General features: G+C 37.1%; 2 protein-coding genes across 10 annotated transcripts in view; one reads left to right on the top strand and one right to left on the bottom strand.

Annotated features, from left to right (window-relative positions):
* cabp7b (calcium binding protein 7b) overlaps nt 1-10575 on the top strand; it is a 64360-nt gene extending 53785 nt beyond the window's left edge. Inside the window, exon 5 of the mRNA XM_053676850.1 lies at nt 8689-10575. Coding sequence (XP_053532825.1) covers nt 8689-8816 — 128 coding nt within the window. The 3' untranslated portion in view covers nt 8817-10575. The remainder of the gene's footprint in view (nt 1-8688) is intronic.
* Nucleotides 10576-17845: 7270 nt separating this feature from the next.
* Nucleotides 17846-20282, bottom strand: part of zmat5 (zinc finger, matrin-type 5) — a 25104-nt gene continuing 22667 nt past the window's right edge. For 8 of the 9 annotated variants that reach the window (XM_047151756.2, XM_017460330.3, XM_017460329.3 and 5 more), the window contains one exon: nt 17846-19079. In XM_047151756.2, coding sequence (XP_047007712.1) covers nt 18938-19079 — 142 coding nt within the window. In that variant the 3' untranslated portion in view covers nt 17846-18937. The other variant, XM_017460325.3, reaches the window with a different exon arrangement.

The raw sequence follows: 20282 nt of genomic DNA, 5'->3' as shown, positions 1-20282 counted from the left end.
TCCCATGCTTCATCCGGGGTATGGTAGTCTTAGGGTGATAAGCTATCTTGTTTTGTGCCAATCATATCTTTTAGAATTATGCCCAGAAAGTTCTACCTTGGTTTCCTTAGACCATAACACATTTTTCCACTTGATTTGGAGTGATTTAGGTAGGTTTGGATCAAGGTTATTATAGTTTTTAAAATCATCTTTACTGGTCTTATCCAGTAACACACTAAAATACAAAGATATTCCAGAAATGATGAAGAAGAAGGTGATTGAAATAAAACAGTCTAGGAAGGGTTACAAAGCTATTTCAATGGCTCTGGGACTCCAAAGAACCAGAGTGAGAGCCATTATCTCCAAATGGAAAAACTCACCACAGTAGTGAACCTTCCATAAAGTGGCTGACCTTCCAAAATTCCTCCAAGAGCACAGCAACTACTCATCCAGGAAGTCACAAAAGACCCAAGGACAACATCAAAGGACCTACAGGCCTCTCTGGCATCAATAAAAGTCACTGTTCATGACTCCACTATCAGAAAGACACTGGGCAAAAATGGCATCTATGGAGGGGTGGCAAGGTGAAAACTACTGATAACACAGAAGAATATTAAGGTTCACCTGAATTTTGTCAAAACACACCTTAATGATCCTCAAACTTCTGTTCTGTGGACTGATGAGTCAAAAGTAGAACTGTTTGTAAGACAGGGGTCCCGTTACATCTGGCATAAACCAAACACAGAATTCCACAAAAAGAACATCAAACCTACAATCAAGCATGGTGGTGGAAGTGTGATGGTGTGGGGATGCTTTGTTGCTTCAGCACCTGGGCAACTTGCAATAATTTAGGAAAACATGAATTCTACTCTGTACCAGAAAATCCTAAAGGAGAATGTCTGGTATTCAATCTGTAAATTGAAACATGTCTTGGTGAAAATAGATTACACCATATTATCCTACCTCCTTCAGAGTAAATGTTTTATATTTTTTAACTCTCCCTCTCTGACCAAGGTTATTATCGTTAATGAAAACTATGACAAAAACTAAAACTATCAATGAAAAAACATTTTCATTAACTGAAATAAAAATGTATTTCCAAATAAACAAAAACTAAACTGCAACTATAACGTCCACCTGCAATACGAATGAAAACTAAACAGAATATCAGAGAATAAATCGTTCGTTTTCGTATTTTAAAATGTTGGGTGATCTAAAAACAGAGGTTGAACGGCGTGGTTCCATCAGTGTTGCCAAATCATAAATGAGCAGTACATTGATCTTTACATTGATACATATGGCTATATAATTGCAATGAATTAGCTAGTTAGCTCAAATTAATTAGTTAGAATATATGTGGAGTGTGATTAGCTAGATTACACCATTACACTTCTCCTACCTCCTTCTGAGAACATGTTTAATTTTTTTTACTGTCCCTCTCTGACCAGCAATATAAAATAGTCTGTTGGGCAGCACTTCTCTTCACATTCAAAGTTACCTGCACTCTCCCAGACAAAAGGCAGTCATCAAGCATTGTGTTGCGAGGCAATAGTTGAGCGTTACCAACTTGTGCAACAGAGAGGGGCTTTTAGTATTTATCTGGTTTATTATTACAGACTAAATATTTATTCGGAACACCAATACTGTTACAAAATGTTACTGGGGTTGGGTTATGCCACTGAGCGCTCCACTGCTAATAAATCGCTTCTGTGCTAAGGAATTCTTATACACGTTATACTGCCATCTACTGGACATTTATGATTCTGCAACATCGATGGAGCCACTGTTAAACCTCTGTTCTTAAGTCAGACCACCAAACATTTAAAATACAAAAACAAAAGTTTTATTCTCTGAAATTCTATTTAGTTTACATTTGTATTGCAGGTGGGTGTTACAGCTGCAGTTTAGTTTCTGTTCCGAGACATCAATCTTCCAACCCTAGGGGTGCAAACCCAGTGTTGGGTGACCCTTTATTTTCCACTCTTCAGACATATTCTTCCCTAAGTTTGCTTCCCAAGGCCTATCCCCACTTCTCCAGGCCCCTTGGTTATCACCGTGTGCACATAGGTTTTTAGTTGGCTCTGCACGTGGGCCTCGGTTTGTGGCACAGTGCGTATCACTCTTTTCTTTAGAATGCCATGACTGGGGTTTGAGCCTACCTATGGGCCAGTCCCCCATTACACCTATCCCATACCACAGAAATGTGAACAATACGAGAGATTGTTGTCACATGCAGGGGTTGACCAGTACTTGCCAAATATTCATGCACCACCTTTCATGTTGTCATCTGTCTGTTGGCAGCCTTCCTGATAAGATTTCTTCTTGTTATTTTAACAAACATAGAGGGGTGTCCTGTTCTTGGTAATGTTACTGTGGTGTCATATATGTATCCAGAATTCTATATTTACATAAAGCTGTTTTGTGACCATTGTTAAAAGCACTATACAAATTGAATTGAATTGTTAGTTGCCACATCATATTAAAGGTATAAAATGACCTGACATTAATTAATTAATTTTACTGTACATCACAAAAACCTGTAATTTTAACATGGTCATCACACCCATATGTGGGCACAAATTTGGAAGCACAGAATGTCTTTTTATGCTTTTGGCTGTCACGTATTGGAATTAGAGACAGACGCAAGTGCAGTTAAGAGCTTTTATTAAGAGAGGCAGGCAGACAAATCCAAACTGCAAGCACAAGCGTGGTCAGGTGAATGGCAAACAGGATAAATGAGGTGAAACGAGAATCGATAAACATGAGGACAAAACAGGATCAAAACCATGAAACATGAAGATAATAGGCTTGGTACAGGTCAGGGGGAAAACACTGAACACGCAATACTTCATCCCGAACAAAGTCACACAAGGGGTTTAAATACTAAACGTAATCAAAGGTAGAACAAACAGCTGAGACACATTAGGAGATAGCCAATAACGTAACAGGGGCGGAGACAAGTTGTTTAACTAGTTGTTTTCTAAGTTGTTTAACACATATTGTGATATCAACTATCTTCAGTGTATAGCAAAATATATATCAGCCATAACATTAAAACCACCTTCCTAATATTGTGTAGGTCCACCTTGTGCCACTAAAACAGCAGTCACCCATGAAGGCATGGACTCCACAAGACCTCTACAGGTGTGCTGTGGTATTTGGCACCAGTATGTTAGCAGCAGATCCTTTAAGTCCTGTAAGTTGTGAGGTGGAGGCTCCAAAGAACAGACTTGTTTGTCCATCAGATGTACTCGATCAGATTGAGGAAATTTGGAGGCCATGTCATTTGGAAAATCTGGGACCATGTCAAATCTGGGAAATTTGGAGGCCATGTCAACACCTTGAACTTTTTGCTATGTTCCTCAGACCATTCCTGAACAATTTATGCAGTGTGGCAGGGCACATTATCCTGCTGAAAGAGGCCACTGCCATTAGTGAACACCGTTACCATGAAGGGATCTGCTTGGTCTGCAACAATGTTTAGGTAGGTGGTACATGTCAAAGTAACATCTATGTGAATGCCAGGACCCAAGGTTTCCCAGCAGAACATTGCCCAGAGCATCACACTGCCTCTGTCGGCTTGCCTTCTTCCCATAGTGCATCCTGGTGTTATCGCTTTCCCAGGTAAGTGATACACACGCATCTGGCCATCCACATGATTTAAAAGAAACTGTGATTCATCAGGCCAGGCCACCTTCCTCCATTGCTCCATGGTCCAGTTCTGATGCTTACATTCCCATTGTAGGTGCTTTTAGCTGTGGACAAGCATCAGCATGGGCACTCTGACTGGTCTGCAGCTATGCAGCCCCATACACAGCAAGCTGTGGTGCACTGGGTGTTCTGACACCTTTTTATCATAGCTAGCAGTAACTTTTTTAGTAATTTGTGCTGCAGTAGCTCTTATGTGGGATCAAACCAGATGGGCTAGTCTTTGCTCCCCATGTGCATCAATGAGCCTTGGGCATCCATGACCCTGTCACTGGTTGTCCTTCCTTGGATGCTTTTGGTAGGTACAAACCACTGCATACTGGGAACACCTAACAGGACCTGCCATTTTAGAGATGCTCTGACCTAGTCCTTCAGCCATGACAATTTGGCCCTTGTGTTTACACTTGCCCATTTTTCCTGCTTCCAACACAACAGCTTTGAGAACTGACTGTTCACTTGCTGCCTAATATCCCACACCTTGACATGTGCCACTTTAAGGAGATAATCAATGTTATTCACGGTAGCTACACAAAGCTAGGGAAGGAAGTGTAGCAATGGGGTGGTGTGGGAAAATTTAGGAAGGTTGAAAACAAGTCGAGCAACTGTATCAGTTGCAGAGGTTGAATGCTGCTCAGAGGCAGACCTGCCAGGAGTGAGTTGCAGTAGTCCAGTCCTGAAATGACAAGAGACTGAACCAGCACCTGAGTTGCCTGTATGGATAGAAATGGACGAATCCTTCTGATGTTGTAAAGGAGAAATCAACATGAGTGTGTCAGATTAGCAATGTGAGAGGAAAAGGACAATTGATTGTTCATGGATACCTCAAGGTTGCATGCAGTAACTGAAGGTGGGATCAGAGAGTTGTTCACGGAGATCACAAGATTCTGACATGGAGATGAATCACCTGGGATGAACAGCAGTTCAGTTTTGCTGGGATTAAGTTTCATCTGATGAACTGCTATCCATGATGAGATGCCTGCCAGATATGCTGAATGGTTAAGGCTCTGGGTTACTGATCAGAAGGTTGGGGACTCAAGCCCCAGCACCACCAAGCTGTCACCAAGTTGGGCCCTTGAGCAAGGCCCTTAACCCTATCTTCTCCAGGGGTGCCGTATCATGGCTGACCCCGTGCTCTGATGCCACTTCATAACAAGCTGGGATGTGCCAAATGAAGGCTTCTTATTTTTTTGGAGACAGGACACAATACAACAAAGCCAGAAACACCCTGATAAAGGAGATCAGAACAGCTAAAAATATGCTGAAATACTATCAGCTAACAACCCAGCATCAGTGTGGAGAGGCCTGCAATTCCTCACGAACTAGAAAACACCAATCTCTCACTCGGACAACACCCTACAAAAGACCTGAACATTTTCTACTGCAGGTTTGAGAAGCCCATCAACCTCTCCCCCTGCCTCCACCCACCCCACCCCCTGCCCTCCAAACAACTATAACAATCTTAGAAGAACATGTAATGCTTCAAAGCACAAATGACCAGGAAGACCCTCAGCCCCGACCAGGCGTCTCCCTCCTGCCTGAAATCTGTGTGGACCAGCTAGCCCCCATTTTTACACAGATTATCAAATCACTGGAACTGAGTGTGGTTCCATCATGCTTCAAGTACTCCACCATAATCCCAATTCCAAAAAAAGCCTGCATCTCAGGACTGAATGACTACAGAGGAGTTTCCCTGGACCTGTAGCAATGAAATGCTTCGAGAGGTTGTTGCTGGCATACCTGAAGGACATCACATGCTCACTGCTGGATCCCTTTCTGTTTGCCTAAAGATCAAGTAGGTGGAAGATGCAGTCAACATGGGAATATGTCACACCTTGACTCCCCAGGGACCTATTCACAAATTTTTGTGGACTTCAACTCAACATTTAATATAATCATTCCAGGCATCCTTCACCCTGAACTCAGCCAGTTCTCTGTGCCAACACCCACCTGCAACTGGATCACAAGCTTCTTCATCAACAAAGAACAGCAGGTGAAACTGGGAGAAATTACATCCAGCAATTGCACCTTCAGCACCAGTAACCCTCAGGAATGCATGCTCTCCCCTCTGCTCTTCTCCATCTCCATAAATGACTGCACTTCCTGGGACTCATCTGTCAAGATCCTGAAATTTGCTGATGACACCACAGTCAGCGGCCTCATTCAGGATGGCGATGAGTCTGCATACAGGCAGGAGGTGGAGCGGCTAGCCCTGTGCTGCAGACACAACAACCTGGAACTAAACACCAGCAAGACTTTTAAAAAGACCCTATTCCTCTGCCTCCACTCATGATCCCACTGAATCCTTCAAGTTTCTCAGCACTACCATCTACAAGGGCTTGAAGTGGGAGTGGAACATTGCTGCCATTGCCAAGAAAGTACAGCAGAGGATTTCCTTTTTCTGCCAACTGAGGAAGCACAACCTGCCCAAGGAGCTGCTGTGCCAATTCTACAGGGCTACAATTGAGTCCATATTGTGTTCATCAGTTACTGTCTAGTTCATCTCTGCCACTGAACTGGACAAGCGCAGACTTCAAAGGGTAGTAAGGTACACAGAGCAAATCATTGGTACCAACCTGCCCTCCCTCCAGGACCTGTACACATCCCGTGTCAGGAAACAGGCTGGGTGAATCATAAGGGACCCCTCACACCCTGCACATACAACCACTGGCAAAATTGATGGAATCACCACACTTAGAGGATGTTTACCCAGCTTTCTTACTTTTTAGCAAATAAACAAATCACGGATATGACCCCAAACAATTTTGGTTTAATAGCTGAATATTCTGGCTTTGTGAAACATACCTCATACAAGTTAAATTAAATTATTTAAATTAATGGCGTATTTCTTTCCAGATAAGGTAGAGGAAAAAATTATGGAATCACTCAATGTTGAGAGAAAAATTATGGAATCACCTTTCTGGCTTCATGAAACATGCCTAAAACAAATTAAATAGTTTTAATTAATGGCTTTTTTTTTTCAGATCAAGTAGAGGAAAAAAAACATGGAATCACCTTGTAAATTGCATTTCTAAAACAAATACCAGCACAAGTCTAAAAATGCTAATTAGTCTGCAGTTAAAAGAGAGTGCTTACAGACCTTAAAAGAGTGCTAACAGACCTTAACCTTGAACTTTTTGAAAGGAAACATGGCCCCAACAAGAGAGTTGTCAATTGAAACAATGAAAAGGATTATAAAACTCCTTCAAGAAGGAAACAGCAAACAGTCCGGATCTCAGTGCGAGTGAAAATTTTTGGTGGAAATAAAAAAAATAAAACTGGTCCATGACATGGCTCCATCCTGCAAAACTGATCTGTCAACTGCCTTTTGAGAAAGTTGGAACCAGCTTGATGGAGAATACTGTATTGTTGTTTATTGCTGAATTCAGGTTGTCATAAAAGCCAGAAGAGTAGCAACAAAGTATTAATTGTGACGTTTTTGTTGATGATTCCATATTTTTCCCTCAACATTGAGTGATTCTATTTTTTTCCCCTGTACTTGATCTGGGGGAAAAATGGCATTAATTAAAATAATTTAATTTAATTTGTTGAGGTATGTTTCACGAAGCCAGAACGTTCAGGTATTAAACAAAAATTGTTTTGTGTCATATCTGTGATTTGTTTATTTGCTACAAAGTAAAAAAAAGCTGGATGAGCATCCTCTAAGTCTGGTGATTCCATCATTTTTGCCAGGGGTTGTAGCCTGTTCAGTCTCCTACCCTCTCGCAGGTGCTACAGACTAATCAGGACAAGAATGTCCAGACAATAAAGTATTTTTCCCAGCAGCTACAAAGATTATAAACACCCTCCCATAAACTTCAATTCATACTTGATTTTTAATAGTTACACTACACCTTTTTTCTCTTTTTTTGCAATATCATACTCATGTGCAATACCAATAGCATGTGCAATATACTTATTTACTATGCAATACATATACTTTTTCTAACAAATTGGATAATCACTGCACTGTAATATCATTTTACTGTCATATACCAATGTGATAACTGTTCTGTGTGAGCGGTCATTTAGTTTGTGTTATGTTTACACTGTAAATGGTAATGGGGTAGCTGTCATTAGGTTTTTGTACAGTATTAAGCTATATCCTGTCCAGCACTGTAGTGTAGTGCTTGTATGTGTAAGTGTGCACTATAGGAACACTTTAAACCAGCAAAAAATGAAGACCACAATGAAAAAACGATTAGAGTCACAAAACTATTTTTGGAGTTGTGCATCCACGGCTGTTGATTGAGCATTGAAGAATGATCTCATAAATGTATTTGGATGATAGAAAGATCAGGGTCACAGAATTTTCTATTTAAAACAAAGCCAAAATGATCATAGTCCAGTCACATGACCGAAATCAGCCAATAGGCTTTGAGTAATGGCGGACACCCAGCTGAGTGAATTTCATTGTTAACTTACTGTCAAATTTCTTTAACATATCTCATTAGTAATTGCTCTAATATTAATATAATAATAATATGAATTAATTAATATTAATAATTATTAATTAATAATATTCAAGTTGAGATTGATGTACAATGTATCTTCTTTGAGTTTTCAGTATTTAAGTGATGTTGATGATGCTCAGTTGAATAAATTTGCATAAATTCGTCACTGTATTACTGAATACCCACAAAAGAGAGCTCAGAGTCCGCGCAAGCATTTTTTCGTGCTTCAATTAACACAATGTAAACAATAATGGCTGACAACTTTTGGTGTCTTCATAATGACTATGAATGGGTCTAGTGAACATATCAAGATTTTCTCTGTTCTCAAGTATTATGACATAAGAAGGCTCTGAATTTTTAAATTCAAATTCTGAAATTCAAGCACAATGTGACTCTGATTGTTTTATCTTTGGTGCCTTCAAATTCTTGTATGCTCAGGCCTACTTGGCCAATAAAGCTGATTCTGAGATATTCTGAGATAGATCTGTGTATGGAATAATGCTTAGGGTTGAAATATTTGATCTCACACTATCTCTCTTTGTCCTCATAGCAAGCCCCATGCAACAAGTCAAGCACACATGTGTGCGAAAGAGCTTGATTTGTGCCTTCGCCATTGCATTCATCATCAGCGTCATGCTTATTGCAGCTAATCAGATGCTCCGACGAGGGATGAAGTGAGTGAGTCAACCTCCCCATCTCTGTGCATTCACGTCAGTAAATCTAGAATATCCATTTCTATGCTCCCCTTCATATTTAAAATTTTTGCAGCTAACATACTGACACTGGTGTAAAGAAAGAGATACAAGGTTAACTGTGGGCTTTATGTAGCCTTTAGGCCCTTAACTTATTTTGTCATAAATAAAATAAATAGTAAATATTAATGCAAATAGTTACAGTCATTTTAAAACGTGTGTTTTATTTCATCATGGTACAGATACAATAACTATATGTTGCTTAAACATGTTTGAAGTAACACATGGTTTTGTAGTAAACAAAAAGAAGCAGTTGGATGGATTAGCATGGATTTGCAGAATCTCATTGAGCTTTTCCAAAAACCCTGATCATCATCCAGAGTTCAGGTCATTGTACTGGCAGGCAGGGTTAGCAAGGGTAGATCCATCCAAGTTAAACCACACCCAGAGATCAAAATCAGTAAATATAAAATACACAAAGGAGGACTAAAAATCAATTAAGAAAATACTAGGAAACAACAAATAAATCGCTCAGAGTTGCTGCACAAACAAATGCATGACTCAATTCCAAAATCTAATGTAATCAAATGTAAACTAAAACATACTGTTGAAAAGAACACAATGAAACAAAAGTTTTGCAATGAAATGCAATCATCGCGAGAAATCATTTTACAAAAATTTACTAAATATTTAATTTGGTATATATAAAGATGTAATAGGGTGTAATGATATTACCCTATTTTGATTTTAAATATAAATGTGGCCATTCACAAGGCATCACATCCTCACATATACAGTCTTCTTTTTCTTGACCAAAATTATTTCTCCATTATTGCTTTTCAGGTTTCTTCGACACATACTAATATTGTTTTATTTTGTATCATTTATGCTTGGCATGAAAGGTTAAAGGCACATTACAAGCAACATATAATGAGGGGAAAACTATAATATAGTTAAATAAACTATAAATATTAGTAAATAGTAATCATACTGTGTGTTTTACTTTACTTGAAGCATTATGTAATTCTTAAATAACTACACTGTTTTAGAAAAAAGTGCTTTATATTATACACAAATCATAATATTTGAATTATGTTTGTAAAACTGCACCATTCTGAAGTTGCTCATTCAACTGCACTTTGCAATGTTCGCATAAATAATTAGAATTTTTATTCTCATATTTATAGTCAGAATAAACATTAAAATGCACTAAATTAAGATCTTCCAGTCCTATGTAAACAGTTCTTCCAGTCACTTTTCTTTGTTTTCAGAAACATTTCTGAATCATACCAGAATAATGTAAATGAAATGCATAAAGTCAAATTGTAGTTAAATATAAGATTTTATTACTCATTGAAATATTTCATCTTTGAAGCTATGAGGTCTGAGATTTACATCACTGAATGTAGCATTAGTGCAGACCATAGATACAAACAGTAAAACATATTATGTATTTAAATTATAAATAGTATTTATAATTCATTGCTGTTTATAGCTTCACTACTTACTAATATGCTTTTTTTCTGCTTTCTTAATGGATCCTTGTTGAACTAACCAATGGTATTTATTCTGTTGACTAAAAAAGCTGATTTGAACTATATGCTTAGTAATAGAATGTAGTAATGAAATACTACTTAATACTATACTATCTGAAACCAATTGAAATGCACAAATAAATGAATGTATGTATGTATGAATCCAAAGTAGGCTTGACATCATACGTCAATCGTTTTGGTTTTCTAAAACACACACACACACACACACACAATAATGTATGTTCTTATACAGTCCCCTCTGAAAGTATTACAATGGCAATGCAACCTCCACAGCTCTCTAGTCTTCATGTTGGTTAATCCTTTTTAACAAATGCAGTCTTCACAGGCAAAGCCCAGGGCTCAAACCAAGAGTAGACCAGTGTTGGGGAAGCTACTTTGAAACTGTAGCCTTTCAAGCTACAAGCTACTCATAGTTTGAAGTAGTTAAGCTACAGTCAAGCTACAATAAAAAAAAAAAGTAGTTAGCTACACTATAAGTAACTAACAAAAAGCAGCTGACTACATTGAGCTACTTAAATAGGCAATATTTTAGTATGTCATGATTGTGAGTTAGTTTATGAATAACTGTATAATTTTGAATAAAGAAATTAAACACAATTTAAAAATAATTCAGAACAATTATGAATTTATAATGTGCACATTAGGCTACTTATCTGTTTAAAAAGACAATCGCATTCACCTCTATGTGTCATTATAATTGTGCTTGAACTCTTGGACATCGTATTATAATTAAAGCATTAGACAAAGTATTTTAATCTTTAGTTTGCAAAGATTACATATAAAAGTGTAAGATTGATTATTTGATTCCTTAAGGCATATGAACTTCAACAAGTAAGGCCATGGGTAATAGATTTTCTCATTATTGGAATCAGTACCCATCTCCCGCTCTGTCATCATGGATAATAAGCATGAATGTGTCAAACTTGAATAATTGCTTCTGATAGGTCAATAATAATACATGCAATAATAATAATAATAATAATAATAATAATAATAATAATAATAATAATAATAATAAATTAATCATGGAAATAAAAATAAATAAGTTCAGATAAAAACTTTCTCTTGCTGCTCCCTTAAAGGAGATGTTGAGAAATACAATCAGATTATACTCAGATTCAAATTAAATCCCTAAGCATGCACTGATAAACTTAGTGAATTATTTTATTTTTGTAAGTAAATGTAAACATTGTATTGTGTTGCCTATTAACAACAAAGTGGCAGTAATATTCTGTGTATCAGAGAATAAATTCCAGTGTTAATTTATTATGGTATTATGGTCTCTTCCTATTCATGTGAGTTACAATAAGGCTCTTAGGACCTGTGAAGCAAGCGGGCACCACAGACATGCAGTGAAGAGGAAGAGGACCGTTATAACTGGACATCACTATTCATTTGAAATAGTAACTCGATACTGGAAAAGATATACTATTTTTAAAGTAGATAAGCTACTCTCACGCTACTGAAAAATTTAGTTAAGTTAGTAGCATCACTATTTTGTTAGCTACTCCCCAACACTGGAGTAGACATTCAGAGCTATTAATTGTTTCTATCAATCAATCTAAAAGGGCACACCTGGGCAACAGGAAGAACCCATCACTCACATGTTCCAATATTTTTGATCACTTGAAAGTTGTTTGGTCTGCCACCAAAGGTGCCATGTTCCAAGTTGTTTAACACATCTATACATAAATATTAGGAAATGAAAGCTGAAATTCTGATCTATTGTCTCATCTTTTGAGCTCAAACCCCAGTGTCTTCAGTGTATAGCAAAAACAAAATAATTGGCCTTGCCTTTCCAACACTTTCAGAGGGGACTATATTTGCCTTCAATCATAGGTTCAATAACTTAGTAACTTATTGAAAATTGCCTGTGATTTAATAAAAACAAGACTTTTTTTCATTCATAAAAGTCATTATAGATTCAGTCATAATTGAAGCATGTCTTCATCCATCCCTCTCATAAAATGTATAAGTGTACTTTTCTTATATTTCTCAGATGGCTGAGTTATAGAAGTCAGTTTTGGAGTGTTCATAATCATACCACGGCATAAAACTTAAGGGGGAAAAAAAGTAACATTTCTAAGCTATACTGTGAAGCTCAGGTACGACATAAAGAAATACTAGTGAGGTCTTTAGTGAAGGTACCTCCTCTGAGTGGCTCACAGAAGAGTTTTAAGTTCCTAGTTCCAACCTCTAGCTTGGTTTGGGTTTGACCTGTGAATCATTGAGCAATGTTCATTTTGGTTCATTGCAACACTATGGAAACTTGCAGTGTAGTGTTTGTAAAATTGAACATCCTAGTGTGATATGTTACAAATCTAGATTCACAGATTAGCCAGCAAAATTTTATTTTAAAAATATAATGTTTGGCATGAGTTGTTCCCCAAATGCTAGAATTCATGTCTAGTTGGTGCTTACTTGAGTGATATAGTTTGTCTTGTGTAGTCATGGGTGTTCAGGGACTGTGATCATAAATACAAATCTGTGTTAATTATTATGAATATATTGACTGTAACCCTGAGAAATAACAGTGAGAAATAAATATAACACTGGAATGATTATAATAATGCAGTATGAATTAAAACAGGCTATATGATCTGCGGCATACAGTGGATATAAAGTCTACACACCTGTCAAAATTGCAGGTTTTTTGATTAAATCAAGCTAAATGATGTCAGAACCTTTTCTACCTTCATAGTGAAATTTTAACCTATTAATAAAGGTCCTATTCATCAATTTTAGAGGGACGTCCTGTTCTTAAAATGTCATTGTCATGCCATATTTTCTCCACTTATTGATTACTGTCTTAAAAGTGTTCCATAGTATATCCAATGCCTTGGAATTTTTTTTGTAACCCTCTCCTGATATTTTTCAACATACCTGCTTTGTAAGCTCTTTGAGCCACATAGGTTTTCCAGTTAGATGTCAAAATCCTATAAAAACAGATGCTTTATTTGGAGTTAATCAGTCATTTTAATTGATGGCAGGTGTATTAATACTATACTAATTAGTATCCAATATCAGTTTGAATGTGATTGGTTGATTCTGAACACTACCACAATCCCAATTATTAAAGGGTGAGCACACTTATGCAAACTGGGTGTTGGAAACTTTTTGTTTTTCTTTTCTTCCCATAAAACATTTCTGGCTGTTTGTTACATGATATTTACATATTGCAATTTCATTAAAAAAAATAAATAAAGGTTGAGAAAGGTTCTGATATGATTTTAATTTTCATATTTTACAGCAAAAAAAAGCCAGCCATTTTAACAGGGGTGTGTATACTTTTTTGTATACACTGTATTATCAAATAGAGTTCTCAAATTTAGGTGCAACTCCTGGTTGTAATGACAAATTCTGATGTAATATTTATGACACTATTCAAAATATTTTCAAGTTACTTGCTGGAATTAATTCTACCCTAACATTTGAGGTGCAAACAATAGGTCTTTTAGCTCAGTGCTACTAAAACCAAATCAGTCATGTCAGCAACCCATAAATTCCATTTGATGTTCTCCGCATGCTGATAATACTATACTACTGAGGTATTATTTATTGATGCAATCAAAATATTTGCAGCTGCACTGACCAATATAATGTATTGTGATGTTTGTCAGAATTAGCATCTGTATTTAAAATATGCAAACGTATGACAAATTACTGTGAAGCACAGTTATATTAATAAACACTTAAATATATGTCAGGGCATCAAAAACAATTCAATTCCAAAAGTTTGATAATAATAATAATAATGTTGTTCTTACTCATCAATGTGAGTAATATTATTTAACAATGCATATACTTTAATTATACAGGTGAGACGGGTGTTGGGAGATAAATCTTTAGTTAAAAATATAAAATGCGCGGACTAATTTGTTCATACTTTTTAACCTATATTTTTAACTACAAGTGTAAGCTAAAGTTCTATAGATTTAAATTTATAGTATCTTTAACAAAGATGTCATCATATGGTCACCAAGTTAATATAAATCACAATACGACAGTATTGTTACACCATGTATGTATGTAAAGTGTATTGATATAATAACAATCTTAGAACTATAGTGTGCAAAAATGTGATGTTACAAGTAAATACCATGTAAACAACTGAATTAAACTGGTGTTAATTGGTTGTTGTTATTATTGACTGAATTATTGCTTGACAGTAAATTCACCCTGGAATGCTTTTTGAAATAGTTGTAAAATATCAAACTACTCATTAAAAAGTGAATACATTTAACACTTGCTCTTACTACACAATCATTCACAAGGTACATAAATACATAAGTTTGAATAACAATTGATTAGAAATTATACCGTTTATCCGACTTCATAATCCACTTCTAACCCTAAATACATACCTGTAATCAATCATCATCATAAGCTCTGTTGCAATCAGTGCGTTTACATGGACAACAATAATCCACTCTTAACCCGATTAAGACCATACTTTGATTAAGAAACTACCATGTAAACAGCAATTTTTTAATTACCTTAATCTAATTAAGGTCATACTCGAAGTAAGCAATAATCGAATTAAGACAGGTGGAGTACTCCTATTTTAGTTGCATTATGGACATGTATTACAGACATGTAAACACCTTAATCACATTACGAACGTTGTGTGAGAGTTTTCACCGCATTTTGCGACAGGACACGATCACACACGGCAGTTTCACATTTTACGGCGAACAAGAGAGTTCGGCTGCGTCCCAAACCTATATAGACCAGGGGTGTCAAACTCAATCACACAGGGGGCCAAAACTCAAATCACACTTTAGGTCGGAGGCCGAACAGGATAAACATTTATTGAACAGACTAAAACTTAACTTTTTTTTAACATAAATATGAATCGAAACAGACAGGATACAGTATTATTCCAAAATAAATAAACTTTAAATAACTTTAAAAAATTGCTCTCCATAAAAATATCTGTCAAAATTATACAAATTCAAAATATGAACATGCTGCAAAAAAACCTGAAAATATAAATAAAAATTGTGCTTTTAAGTAAAAGTTAAAATAACAACAAATAAAAACATTTAATTTTCTTTGCACTTATGCCATTTTGTCAGACCTGGATGCTTGGCATCTTTTCTTGGCAACAAGTTCGTTTAGGTTCAGGGTAAGGTTCTGTGTTGTGGAGATTCTCAGGATGGACTGCAGGTGTTCATCAGTGAGACGACTCCTGTGTGATGTTTTGTTAGTCTTCATCACAGAGAACAGGTAGCTTGTGCTACCAAACATGCACAAGGTTCGAGCCGCATGTAGACGGAGCTGGGGCATTGCATCAGGAATGAAGCGAGTGAACTGTGCAGGCCCCACAGTGTCGTACTTTGTCTTTAGTGTCCCATTACACTGCAGCATTACACTATCAGCTCCATCTGAATCTATACAGGTGCAGTTTCCACGTCGACGGCAAATGGGTTGTGAAGCAGCTCGAAATTACTTTTCTGTGCTTCAAAGTCACCAAAGCGCCGTGTGAACTCAGTGCGAAGTGCGCTCAGTTTATCAGCAAAGTGTGCGTTTGGGAACACCGTGGTGCTGACTTGGTTCAACATTACTTTGCAACAGGGAAAGTGAGACAAGTTACATTGGTGCATTTGTGTCTCCCTTAAGCACAGCTTCACTTGAAATGCCTTCACTGCATCATACATATCAGTAATCATGCGTTCCCATCCCTGGAGCTGAAGGTTTAAGATGCTAAGATGACTAGTTATGTCAGCCAGAAACGCCAACTCATATTACCACTTTTCATCCTGCAGAAGTTTGGAGTCTTTTCCTTTACTGTCCAAGAACTGACAGATTTCCACGCCCAACTCAAAAACTCTATTAAGAACTTTTCCCCGACTTAGCCACCAGACCTCTGTGTGATAAGGCAAGTCGCCAAACTCAGAATCTATTTCCCTCATAAAAGACTGAAATTGGCAGTGATTTAACTCTTACAGTGCTCATTACATGTTCCATTTTTACCAACTTTACCGCAAAGCAATTCTTGGTGTATGATACAATGATATGCTGTCAACTCACCAGTACAGTTCTCCTCCTGCAATTTTAACCGCATCCTTCCCACTAGTCCACTTTTTTCACCGCACATCGCCGGTGCTCCATCTGTTGAAAGTCCAACAAGTTTGTCCCAAGGCAGTTTCATATCGGTTACACTTTGACATACGTTTTCAAAAATGTCTTTTCCTGTCGTTGTCCCGTGCATTGATTTAATGTACAATATTTCCTCTGTAAAGCACAAACTGGAGTCCACTCCACGAATGATGGCCAGCTGTGCAGTATCAGTCATGTCAGTACTTTCATCCACAGCAAAGGAGTATGCAACAAAGTCTTTGCCTCTTTCAATCAACTGTTTTCAAATCAGTGGACATCTCACAAGCCCGATCAGCAACCGTATTTCTGCTAAGGCTTACATTTGCAAACACCTGCTTTTTGTCTGGACACAAGACGTCGCACACTTTCATCATGCAGCTATTCAGAAAATCTCCCTCGGTAAATGGCCGGGCTGATCTCCTCTTTCACAGCAACTTCACTTTGTGATTTTGCCTTGGTGAAAAACGTCCGCTGTGATGTCAGATTCCTCTTCAACTCTCTGACCTTCTGCTCTGCATTCAGGTTTTTCAACTTGTCCTGATGTTTTGTCTCATAGTGCAGTTTTAGATTATATTCCTTAATTACAGCCACATTAGCTCCTCAAAGAAAAGACAGGTTTACCGGCAAGGTTAGTAAACATGTACCCAGCCTACCACTGGTTTTGAAAGGCTGTTTTCAGAATCAACTTTTCTCTTGGCCATTGTTAAGGGCTAGCTTAACTTGAAACTAGGGTTTAATACATCAACAGATGCTTGATCGATCTGACGCAATGGACGCAGGAATGACCGCAGGTAGCCTGTTGCACTGCATTATGGGATTTGTAGTTTGTGTGTTACTGACACTTCATATTGCCAGGCCGTTAAAAAAAGATATATAAAATTATCTCGCGGGCCGGATATAATTGTACGCAGGCTGTTAATCTAATTATGTTCTAAAACATGTAAAACGGGAACATGACAGGAGTATTCTAAAAGCGACTCATGTAAACACCTTAAATCACATTATTATCTTACTCAGAGTAAGGTCAATAATTAGATTACTGCTGTCCATGTAAAGGTGGTCATTGAGAGGTTGATGATCACTGGCTTTAACATGGATTTTTACTAAAGGAAAGCATATTTGCTTTTTCTGTTTTACAAGCATGTCTTATGTCTTCTAATGTAGGGTGATGCTAAGACATTCATTCTGGTAGGTTGCCAGCAGCCTGCACAACATCTCCAAATGTTATGAGGAGATACAGAAGCTCTGTGAAAAGTCATTTACCACTGTTTTGTTCTATTCAGTGTCACAGGGACCTAATAAATTCCAGTCTACTGTAATATATATGAGGAAACAAATGAGGGTAAACTGAAAATGGTCCTCTACATTGGATTTTTAATCAGAGCCATCAGATAAACAAGGCATACAAAAGCAATTGATTGGCAATGGCCACTGAACAAATACACTTGAAACAATAACCAATTAAGCTAGCAAGTGTGAAAGCAGCTAGACTACAAACTCTTCTGCATAACTTTATATTAATTAAATTTTAGACAGAGACCTAGATCAAGACGGTTAATGCCATTCACTAGACATGTGTGGTGAAATAAATGCACAGCACACACTAGCAATAAGCACTTTAAAATTAAAAGCAGTTAGACTGCTACTAAACTATTACTGACACTCCCAGTTCTACAAATATCTGCAAAAGGACTCACTTTTTGAAATGCCCTACTCTTTTTTGTTCATTTTTACCCACAGAGCTAGTTAGCACTACATTGAATGACAGAACTACAACATAATATTAAAAAACAACCACACTGCTTAAAAACAAAAACAATATTTAATACAAGAGTAATAAAAGAATACATAAACTCATATACTATATGGCCAAAGTATGTGGACACCAGACCTTAATACCAATAAACGGGCCTTCCCCAAACTATTGCATTAAGTTGGAATCAGAAAAATGTCAATGTCTTTGTATTCTGTAGCATTAATTTTTCCCTTCACTGGAACCAAGGGGTCCAAACCTGTTCCAGGATGACAACACCTCTATGCACAAAGCAAGATCCATAAAGTCATGGTTTGCCAAGGTCAGCGTGTAAGAATTTGAATAGCCTTCACAGAGCCCTGACCTCAACCCCACCGAACACCTTTGGGGTGAACAGGAATGACTACATGTCGGACCTTTTCGAGTCTCCCTTCAATAATGCTTTTATGGCTAAATGAGCACAAATCTGCACAGCCACATTACAACATCCAGTGGAAAGCCTTTTAAAAAGAGACTGGAGACTGTTATAGAAGCAAAAGGGGGACTAAGTCCATATTAATTTGTTTTATTAATTTGTTTCATTAATTCGTTTCATTGGTTTTGGAATGGGCTGTTCAAGGACAGTTTGGGTGTGATGGTCAGGTGTATACAAACCTCTGGCCATATTAAGTGTATATTCTACACACTAAGTTGATTTCAACCCCAGTCATTATGGACTTTGCCTCTCCATCTTCCAGAATGCAGGGGCAGAAGTGATGGAGGGAGATCTGGGATGGAAAGCAGAAATGTTGGAACTCCAATACCTTTAGCTGTTTTTTCCTCTTCCAGTTTTAAAACACTAGAACACAAAAAGGTCCAGGTCATGTTAAAACTAAATACTTAATCTGCAAATCACTTATGAGTGGACATTATGAAAATTAGTATTGTTGAATTCCATTTCGTGCTCATACATGTCTCCAATATACTGACCTTCATGGTCCTTTAAATGATACTAATTTAAAACTAGTTCCTATAGGTAAATAAACAAACCAAATAAATAAATAAAAACATTAATTATAGCTTAAACATTCAGGATGTACTTTAATAACCCTTCCAAAATCATGTCATGACTTCCACTAATGTGAGTGAAGCCATTTGAATGTTCTTGAATCACAATGAACAGTTAAAACACTTTTACATTTTGAACAATAAAGGTAAATAATCAGGGTTGAACTGATCATATTTTCAACGTGATACTGACTTTCATATTAACAGTTTCCTCATATAAATCCATAATGAACTTTTTCCACACTAACTGTTGTTACCCAGATGAGGATGGGTTCCCTTCTGAGTCGGGTTCCTCTCAAGGTTTCTTCCTCTTAAAACATCTTAGGGAGTTTTTCCTTGCCACCGTCGCCACTCAGTGGCTTGCTCAGTTGGGATAAATTCGCACCTTTAATATCTATATACCATGTTGATATTTCTGTAAAGCTGCTTTGAGACAATGTCTATTGTAAAAAGCGCTATACAAATAAAATTGAATTGAATTAAAAGTTTTAAATGTTTTGTTATGATGTTCAGTTTGCTGTTATGAGCTTTTGGCTATTGATGTGCTTCAGATGGGTATATATATAAAAAATCAACATCTCACATACACACAAAAATGTATCACCTTACAAAGTACATCAAATCCAATCAGGCGAAGACCCAGCATGTCAAGCCGATACTGGTCTGATACCAACCTATACTGAGTAACTGATCATTGACTCCCTGGTAAACAACGTTTACTCAATGGTTTGTAGTGGAAATGGTACAAAACATTCATAGTAGATGTTTGCTAATAACTTCATTTTATTAGAACGTCAACATTAAATGACTCATAACTGCCATGGCTAAATTGTTTGGCTAAAACTAATGGATCCATCACAGCCCCCAGTTGAAAGTCTGTATAAAGACAGTTTTTTTTTTTACTTTCAGATTTTTATCTGCTATATTTGTTCTTTAAAAGTACTCTGCTGTATAAATTCTGTAGAGAAATCCAGGATACACATCACACATGAAA

The sequence above is a fragment of the Ictalurus punctatus genome, chromosome 28, assembly GCF_001660625.3.
Source record: "Ictalurus punctatus breed USDA103 chromosome 28, Coco_2.0, whole genome shotgun sequence".
Taxonomy (NCBI): Eukaryota; Metazoa; Chordata; class Actinopteri; order Siluriformes; family Ictaluridae; genus Ictalurus; species Ictalurus punctatus.
This window is presented reverse-complemented; position numbering and strand designations above follow the sequence as displayed.